At 36.2% G+C, this 8,090-nt stretch overlaps 1 protein-coding gene across 1 annotated transcript; it reads right to left on the reverse strand.

Annotated features, from left to right (window-relative positions):
* Positions 1 to 251: 251 nt before the first annotated feature.
* LOC127561306 (olfactory receptor 10X1-like) lies at positions 252 to 1,256 on the reverse strand. Its single transcript, XM_051996588.1, has one exon. The coding sequence runs from the start codon at positions 1,254 to 1,256 to the stop codon at positions 252 to 254; it is 1,005 nt and encodes a 334-aa protein (XP_051852548.1).
* Between the last annotated feature and the right edge of the window lie 6,834 nt (positions 1,257 to 8,090).

Consider the following 8,090-nt stretch of genomic DNA (forward strand, 5'->3'; position numbering starts at 1 on the left):
CATTACTGGATTAACTCCCCAATGCAAGCTTATGAATTTTCAACATCAGCAGATGATTCTGTCTTTTGGGAAATAATCACAAGGTAAGATGGATTTCCAAGTTACAGAGATAGTCTACAGGGCAATCATTTAGTCATTAATGAAATTTGGACATATTGTGTATGATGTCATAGTTTCAAAGCTCTCAGGGCCCTGCTGTACCTTCCTCCACTTTTGAAAAATATATATGCAAAATAAAACAAAAAAATAAATTATACTACAGGTTTCAGAGAAAATCCCTTACTCTTTTCTTGGTGTTGACCACCAATAGTAACTGCCCAAGGTGATTTAGTTAAACCACTTTTATTACTCAGTACCTTAATCAGAGCATACTTCATGTCCTTATTTCTCAGGGTGAAAATTAGTGGACTGAGGAAAGGTGTGATAAGAGTATAAGGAACAGCCATGAGAATGTCATCTCTCTCTGTAGTCTCTGGCTTCAAGTACACAATGGAGGCAAAGCCAAAATGGATAATAACCACAGTGAGGTGGGATGCACAAGTGGAAAAAGCCTTCCTCTTCCCTTCAGCTGAAGGGATCTTGAGCACAGTAGAGAGAATGAACACGTATGTAAGAAGGATGAATAGAAATGTCCCTATTAAACCCAATACTGAGATAACCGTGACAATAACTTCTATAACAGCACCATTCAGGCAAGATAACTTGACTACTGCTCTCATGTGGCAGAGGAAGTGTTTTATAAGGTTGGGGCCACAAAATGAGTCTGAAAAGATCAAGGTGGTCTGCACTAAGGAGACAAAGAAACCACTAGTCCAAGCTAAGGCAACAAGATGCCCACATATTGTACTGGTCATGAGTACTGGGTAACGAAGAGGGTTACAGATGGCCAGGAACCGGTCATAGCCCATCACAGTGAGAATAATGCAGTTGGTACCACCAAGACCATGAAAAAAAAACATCTGGAGTCCACATCCCAGAACAGAAATGGTCCTACTTTTGGTTAGTAGGTCAACCAACATTTTAGGAACAATAGTTAATGTGTAGCAAGTCTCAGAGAATGAAAGGGCACTGAGGAATAGGTACATGGGAGTATGGAGAGCTCGGTCTAACAAAGTGAGACCCATGATTGCCAGATTGCCAGTGAGAGTGAAAATATAAAGAAAAAAGAAGAAAACAGAGAGGACAACTTGCCAGTCTGAGTAGAAAGAGAAGCCAACAAAGACAAATTCTTCCAGGAGTGTCTGGTTTACTCTCATTGCTCTTAGGTTTAGAAAGCTGAAAGAAACAATTAGAAAGTCACACATTCAGTCAAATTTCCTCTAACCTGCACTCTCACAAAAGGGAATTAAAATACTGATAATCCAAACTACATTTTCCTTTAGATTTAAAAAGCAATGTATGTGATTTGGGAGCCAATTTCCAAGCCAAATTTGTTCTGCTTGAGTCAGGGAACTGCTTTTAAGTATTGGGGAACTATATAGCTTGATATATATACATATATATGTATGTATATATATATATACATACATGTATATATATATATACATACATATATATGTATATATATGACTATATATGACTTGATTTATATCAAGTGAGGAAGGAAATCTCTGACACCATCCCAGGGGATGAAGAAAGCAAGCTCTGAGATGCAACACTTTCTTTTTTTGTTGTTGTTTTTGTTTGTTAGTTTGGTTTTTGCTGAGGCAATTGGAGTTAAGTGACTTGCCCAAGGTCACACAAGTAGGACATGTTAAGTGTCTGATGCCAGATTTGAACTCAGGTCCTACTGACATCTGAGCTAGTGCTCTATTCACCAGTGATCTATCCACTGTGCCACCTAGTTGCCCCGGTTCAACACTTTCTTATCACACATGTTCCAAATCACTGTTAGTCTATATGGAGGTTAAAAAACAAACAAACAAGGACAGTCTCATGTAATCACAATTAATCAATCAATTACACAATCAATAAAAATACTTTAAGTATAGACTATGTATCAGACAGGTTGCTAAGCTCTGGAGATTCAAATAAATGTAATAATAGATCTTGTCATCAAAGAATTTGTACTCAGTGGTCTCTAAGGTCCCTTATGGCTATACATCTAAGATCCTATGATAACTGGTTCTCTAAGATTCAGATACCGACAAGAATTCTATATACTTTTTTCTTTGCAGGTGTCAGGTGGAGGACATACCATAAAGCTTCACTTAGGAGAAAGATTTGTTCTGAATCTAGAAGGAGGTAGGATTTTTAAAAAGGTGGAGATGGTAGAGTCAAGGAAATTCCAGGGAGAGGACAAAGTAAGCAAAGTTGAAGTGGGACACTAGAATATATTTGAGGTGTTCCATTTTGGCTAGATTTTGGCTAGGATGTAGAAAGGAAAGAAGGAATGAAGGATCGCTAGGTAAATGAGAAGCTTTCTGGAAGATCTCCTGTTTCAGGCTAAGAATGTTAAGTGTTAAGTTTATGCACCACAGGGTTTTTAAGCAATGGGTTACATCATTAGAGTTTTGTTTGTTTTAAGAAAGGTAGCTCTCAACAATGGGAGAATACACACTGGAAAATAGAGATGTTAAAAGTCGATTAAACTATTACAGTAGTATAGTTGAGACACAATAAGAGACATCAGTATGAGTGCAAGCGGGGGATACACATGAGAACTACTGAGGAAGTAAAAGTAATATTTTGGAAAGTGGTTTGATGTGGGAGATGAGGGAAATGGGATAAATAAAATATGTTTTCAAGGTTATGATAATGAGAAACTGGAACAATTGCACTACTATTAAACAAATAAACAAACAAAAAAATTCCAGAATAAATATTGGAGACCAGTGTGTCTTAGGAAGCAATATCTGTAGAGTGGAGGAAACAAGCCAAAATGCAAAAGTTTTAGCATTGAGTGGTAATGAGAAAATGGAAATGATGAGGTCAAATTACATTTTTTTAAATTTTGTCAGAAAAGGTATGAGACAGAGGTCTCACTCCTTTCTACCACTTGAAAGAAATATATGGACATTCAGTTTCCACAGTTATGAAAATTAAATCGAAAGAATGAAACTTTAAAAATAACCCAAAACTATATCAAAGAATAAATGAGGATGGTGGTTTTTAGATTTGCACCCTCTGGACTTTGCCCATCCTCTCCTTGGGTTATCTCTCCCCAAAAGAATGTAAGAAAGTAAATTTTCTAAGGGGCAGGGATTGGCTTTAGTAATAAGTGGTGGCCAGAGATTTGAAAAGCATCCCACCCCCTTAAGGAAAGTAAACTACTTGGGGGCAGGGACTAGTTATGTAATGAGGGATGGAAATTAACCTCTACAATATCCAATTAAGGGGGAATCTGGGAAGAGATTTGGGCTTCAGGATAGGAAATAAAATGCTGCCTTTGGAGTTTCAAAGGTGTATTTACTAACCTAGGCACTCATTCTAACAAAAATGTAAAAAATAAATCTTTCCTGCATCTATCTATGGAGTTCTTGGGAAAATATTTTGTCTCCTACACACTTAAATAGTTCTGTTCTGGAAGGTAGTTCAGGAGCAGGACTTCTTAAACTTTTTCTATTCATGGCAACCAGAAAAGAATTTTACACAAGCTGGTTGTATAAGTATATAAAATAGGTATTCAAATTGAATGAAGTAAACTGTGAAAGCTATCTCATAAGATGGAGACCGTGTTGTAAAAATTGAGTGAAGATCAGCTGTGCCTCAGGGCCAAGTTTCTTTCTCCAGAGATCATGTGATTTACAAAGAGTAAAACTGTTCTTTATGAGACTGTGTTGAAGACACCTTGGCACTGAAACTCCCACAGAAGGTAATTTAGTAATTCTAAAGATGTGGTTGGGTTGAAAGTTTTTCCTCCTTTATGACTTAGAATGTGAGGTCATTTGTCCTGGCTAATCAGGATACAGGTCCACCCTATAGGGAGTGTTACCCCAAACCCCTATATAATTCTTGTCTGTTCACTGCATCTCCCATCCCCCTGCCTAACTGTTTGTGAGGAGGGAGAAGCCTTATCTGGTGTAATAGAATTCCTTTGTGCTTTTGCCTTGAGAAATCTCCCTAATTTATTTATTTGAGCCTATGGTGTTGTCCCACACAAAGTCAAACATTTATTCCTAATAAATCATAAAGAAATCTATATTAAAATAATTCTTTGGTATACACATGGATACCATTGATTACAGATAAAAGTATACTAAGATGGATAACCTTGTGTTCTTTACATAAATAATTAAATTTTGATAGAATATTTGATAAATTTTACTTTTGACAAATTTTTCTTAACCTTCACATTCAATGACATGACATCATGATCGACAGTTTAAGAAGTTTTGTTCTAGAAGATCAAAGAGTTAAAGGTACACTATAGAGACTAGAATGAAGGAGATCTGAGAATATTTTCAGGAAGAGGACATATAGCCAGTAAGAAGAATGAAGCTGCAGAGAATGAAGATTTGAAAAAATAAAATCTGGAAAAGGGTAGAAGAAGTGGAATTATGGAGATAGAGGAAGGGTTAACCTGGAGGCAATGTGCTATTAATGGAAAAAGTGTCAGCCTGAGGGTTAAAAGAGCTGAATTTGAATCCTGATTATTTTCCAGCCTGGTGACACAATGCTATTTTCTCATTTTCTGTTTCCCTGTCTATAAAATGAGAATAACATTGTTTACTTTTTAGGTCATTAAGAAGAAAGTGCTTTTTATACTTCCTTTGAGTTTGCAATAAAATAATAGCTTTTTTTTTTTCTCTACAAAGAGGCAAGTGTTAAGGACCATGCCTAGGTGAAGGAGTAGGTCAACTCTCTGAGAGCCTGTGCAGCTGTGGATCATAACACTTGAAGGAGTTGCAAAGCAGCCTTTGCTAATGCATGTGTTCCTTGTGGGTTGGGAAAGAAATAAATTGGAGGCAGAGGGAAGAGAAGGGAAGTCAGACAAAGCAACTGCCTCTCAGTAGAGAGGTCAGATAACAGCATCTGCCTCTCAGTCTCCACGTATCATCATCACACACGAAGAAATCCATTGTATAAGTCTGAGTTAGATCCCCAGCAGCCATTGGCAGGTGGCTCCCATATCACAATAGGCAAGCAGCTACCTCTTTCAAAATAGCCAATCTCTTCTAACAGAGAAGTAGAATGGAATACGTGCCTCCATTGAAGTCCTCTATGTGTTATTCAAAAATCAATCAATCAACAAGCATTTATTAACGCTTATGTCAGGCATTATGTTAGTTAAAATACAGGTATGCTTTTGATCTTTGTTGGGATAAATTGAAACACTCTTCTCTCAATCTTTTAGATCCTAATTTAATTCTTAATAGTGAGGGAGGATCACAATATCTATCAAGCATACATAATTTATAGGGGATGTGAAATGCAACCTTGTGTGGTAAACTATTATAAACTTACCTTTCAAATTACATTAGACTCTTTCCAATATGAAACTCCCTGAGGATTACCTGTACTGGAAGCTCTGGCTCACAAGTTAATGCAGGAAAATCATCTGGAATACAATATTTTATGAATAATCCAGCAGGCACATAAAGTAGACCTAAAGAGAGAGAAGATGGGGGGAAAAGACCTATTGATCCTTGATTTATGTTCTTTGTGGTGAATGTTGAACAACCATCTCTCCAAGAGGGAAAAAAAGTATACTTGACAAATTTTTACCTTCAATTTGTATTATCAACATTTTCTCCATCACTTTCTTTAGTGTTGACAATTAAGACAACAATAAAGCAACATTTATGACATTTGTAGATTTCCAATCTGTAAACGCTTACTCTCAAAATTTAACAATGGCTCTCAAAAATGTATTTGATATGGTTCCAGGATTACTCCTCACTCAAAAGATCATTCTCACTAATATGAGAAGAAAGGGAATAAGCATTTATATAAAGCCTCATATGTGCCAGGTGGGAGCTATTATTTTCCCCACTTTACAGCTGAAAAATCAAGGTAAAGCCAGGATCTGTCCATATCACACATATATTTAAAACTGCATTTGAACCCTGATCCTCTGGATCACAGATTTTACATTCTTTCCACTGTGCCATCACTGCTCCATTTATTTTAGGCAGGTAACTCAGATACTGTTTTTCCTCTGCATGATTTACAGGAAAGAGCACTAGACTTGGAGTTGCAAGATTTGAGTTTAAGTCTTCTTTCTGTCACTTAATAGCTATGTGAAATTGAATAAATCACTTATTGGGTCTCATCTGCAAAATGAAAGAATTGAGGTACATAGTTTCTAAGATCCTTTCCTGCTGACAATCTATGATTGTGTATCTCCTTTTTTTCCATCTGTGATTTCCTCTCCTAATTTTGAAGAACTTTCTTCTACACACACACACACACATTAAGAATGCTCCAGCCTCTTCCCTTTAATTCTGATGAATTAAGGAGGGCTTTAACTGAACTTCTTCCAGGTATTTCTTTTTCTTTTTTCTTGCGTTTTTAACACCCCCACTCCCACCCCCATAAATGTCTCAATCTTGTGAGCATCACCATTTGGATTTCTCAGATTGCATTCAAAGGGGCTTTATAAACTGCTTGGTCACAGGAAGAAATGTGGTCCAGTTGTGATAAACTTTCAATAAAGCTAGGATAAATCGTCTATAAAACTGCTCTGCAGAGTATAGGAAGAAGCTGTTATTCTGATCTAGTTCCTATGGTATCAAAGACATGTGGAATGGGAATTCCCACTGCCCGGTGGGAGTCACATCCAGAATAACCAAATGGCATAACTCACTGGAATGCACCAAAGACTAATACTAGGAGCCACAAGTCTCCTGACTCCATGTTCAGTGCTCTTTCTTGTAGATCATGTAGAAAAAAAAATAGACAGCATCTGGACATCTGTCTAAACTAGGAATAAATGGAGACAGTGATGCACAGTAGAACAATGTTAGGTCTACAATTCTGGACTTTAGGGGACCTGAAAGAAGAATATTAAAGCATCAGTAACAGAGATTTTGGGAATAGAACATAGTCATTAAAGCAGCTTGATGTGATTCAAGAACTTGAGATTTAGGATCAGACCCCATGTTTCAAATCACAACTTGATTATTTAATGCCTTTATGACCTTAACAATTCACTTTATCTCTGATAACTATAACTTAGTTTCCTCAGTTGAGGAGGCTAGAATAAATACTCTTTAAACATGATTGTTTACTCACCTGATTTATGGACTATCCTCAAGAATCAGTGATTCACAAACAAGTTCTTCTCTGATTGTTCTCATATTCCTTGGGGAGCCTCTCCCAATGGCATGGTGTTTATATCACAGATTTGAAATTTGAAAGATTTTGGTTCAAATCTTGCCTTTGATCTCACTAGTACTCTGACCCCAAGAAATTTCTTAACCACATCAGTCTGCTCTTATATAACACAAGGATAGATAGTATTTACCTCTTGTGATTATTTTGAAGATTATATTAAATTAAGCATTTAAAATTCTATGCAAACCTTAAAGCAAGTAAATGTCAGCTATTATTATACTATTATTATTATCATACTCTTGAGGAAGTTCAAAACTTACAACTAGCAGGAGAGCAAAGTTTATTCCAACAGATAAATTTTCTCCCATGCAAATGAATAATCTCTGAACACACAGTAATAAAGGACATTACAACTCAAGGATGGGACTTCCAACAACTTGTGCTGTTGATAACTTGTATAACTTACAAAATGTTGTTTGAAGCCCAGGAAAAATAAGTGACTTGTTATGATTACATAGATATTAAATTTCAAAGATAGTATTTAAATCCATATGGTCCTGACTCCAGTAAAAGTAACATTCTTTCCACTATACAACCCTAGTTCATATAATCTTATGACAAATAAAAAATGGTAATTTTGAATTCATCAACTTTTTTACATTATTTTATAATAAGCTCTTTTCTGATTCTATAATTTATACTTGGCTACAGAAGTGTAGATTACATTGCACCTCACAGAATAGGCTCCTACCTGAATGTACCTTATTCAAAGATCTCAAAGTTCAATATTTGTTAGAATCCCATTTCTACTGGTCACAGACAATATTTTCAAATTTCTTGTACTCATTCAGGAGAAAAGTTAACTTTTAATT

This window comes from Antechinus flavipes, chromosome 4 (assembly GCF_016432865.1).
Source record: "Antechinus flavipes isolate AdamAnt ecotype Samford, QLD, Australia chromosome 4, AdamAnt_v2, whole genome shotgun sequence".
NCBI lineage: Eukaryota > Metazoa > Chordata > Mammalia > Dasyuromorphia > Dasyuridae > Antechinus > Antechinus flavipes.

Bases quoted from the DNA above. Each gene is read 5' to 3' on its own strand.
- LOC127561306 (XM_051996588.1), bottom strand. From the start codon at position 1,256: ATGAGAGTAAACCAGACACTCCTGGAAGAATTTGTCTTTGTTGGCTTC.